Genomic DNA, 1,679 nt, shown 5'->3' on the forward strand with positions numbered 1-1,679 from the left:
CCCGGAATATTTTTCTCCTCCACACAGGATAAAACGGGCAGCCGGCATGCACTGTCTGACAGCCAGACCGGGGCTTGCAGTTTGAAATTAGTTTCTGCTCTGCAGCAGTCATTTGGACATCTCAAGTTTGCCTCTTTTAATGGAAGGGAACAAAAAAGCCTTGCAGCATACCAGTGAACTAAAGAGAAACTGACCATAGGAGAGAATTTGATGCAAACTTCCAGACTGTTGGGACTCTGTGGCATAGATCACCAAGGTAAATGTGATGATGATCAGAAGCGGCATCTGTGAGACAGTAAACCAGTGTTTCTCAGTTTGAAACCTAACTCTGTCACAGCAACCGAAGTGTTCTGAACTGCTGCCTGCCTTGATGCTGGGTTGTTTTTATTTTCTTCCCAAGCTGAAAAGCCAAAGGAAGCATTAAAAGGAATGCCAAAGGAAGGAGTTTTAAATCAGGAAGCTGAAAGGAGATCTCCGTAAGATGAATTTCACCCAGCACCGTGGGACACTGCAGCCTCTCCACTTCGGGAACCACAGCTATGGACTGCATGGAGGTTCCAGCGAGCCCAATACAAAGGGCCACTCCTCGGGAGGCTGCTATGAGCAACTCTTTGTATCCCCTGAAGTCTTTGTGACTCTGGGCATCATCAGCTTGCTGGAGAACGTCTTGGTCATTGTGGCGATAGCCAAGAACAAGAACCTCCATTCGCCCATGTACTTCTTCATCTGTAGTTTGGCAGTGGCTGACATGCTAGTGAGTGTGTCTAATGGATCAGAAACCATTGTCATCACGCTGCTAAACAATACAGACACAGATGCACAGAGCTTCACTGTAAACATTGACAATGTCATTGACTCAGTGATTTGCAGTTCCCTGCTTGCATCAATTTGCAGTCTCCTCTCAATAGCAGTGGACAGGTACTTTACCATCTTTTACGCGCTCCAGTACCATAATATCATGACAGTGAAGCGCGTAGGGGTCATCATCACATGCATCTGGGCTGCGTGCACAGTCTCAGGCATTTTGTTCATCATTTACTCTGACAGCAGTGTTGTCATCATCTGCCTTATTAGCATGTTCTTCACTATGCTCATTCTCATGGCATCCCTCTATGTCCACATGTTTATGATGGCTCGGATGCATATCAAAAAGATTGCTGTTCTTCCAGGGACTGGCCCTATTCGCCAAGGGGCCAACATGAAAGGGGCCATCACACTCACCATCCTGATTGGAGTTTTTGTTGTGTGCTGGGCTCCGTTTTTCCTGCACCTGATTTTCTACATCTCCTGCCCCTACAACCCTTACTGTGTATGCTTCATGTCCCACTTTAACTTCTACCTCATCCTCATTATGTGCAATTCCATCATTGATCCACTTATCTATGCATTCCGGAGTCAAGAGCTCAGGAAAACATTCAAGGAGATTATATGCTGCTGTAGCCTGAGAGGGCTTTGTGATTTGACTGGTAAATATTGAACCGAGTGGATACGTTACTGTGTTCACAACATGCAGCACAGACTTCCAAGCCTTCAGATGGTCTTTCTCAGCTGAATTTCGTTTAAATCTTTAGGAGTGGGCACTTCTTTCTGTCTCCCCTCCCTGTCATCCTTGTATCTCATTCACGTGCAGCTCTTATTTCTGTGTAATGTTTGCAATATGTGCCATCTGTAACTTATTT

General features: G+C 45.7%; 1 protein-coding gene across 1 annotated transcript; it reads left to right on the top strand.

Moving 5' to 3' along the window:
- Positions 1-481: 481 nt before the first annotated feature.
- On the top strand, positions 482-1,477 carry MC4R (melanocortin 4 receptor). The gene has a single exon (XM_010208797.2). The coding sequence runs from the start codon at positions 482-484 to the stop codon at positions 1,475-1,477; it is 996 nt and encodes a 331-aa protein (XP_010207099.1).
- The last annotated feature ends 202 nt before the right edge of the window (positions 1,478-1,679 follow it).

The sequence above is a fragment of the Colius striatus genome, chromosome 4, assembly GCF_028858725.1.
Source record: "Colius striatus isolate bColStr4 chromosome 4, bColStr4.1.hap1, whole genome shotgun sequence".
NCBI classification, from domain to species: domain Eukaryota; kingdom Metazoa; phylum Chordata; class Aves; order Coliiformes; family Coliidae; genus Colius; species Colius striatus.

What these genes read in the sequence shown, in the direction of transcription:
- MC4R (XM_010208797.2), top strand. Translation starts at nt 482, where the DNA reads ATGAATTTCACCCAGCACCGTGGGACACTGCAGCCTCTCCACTTCGGG.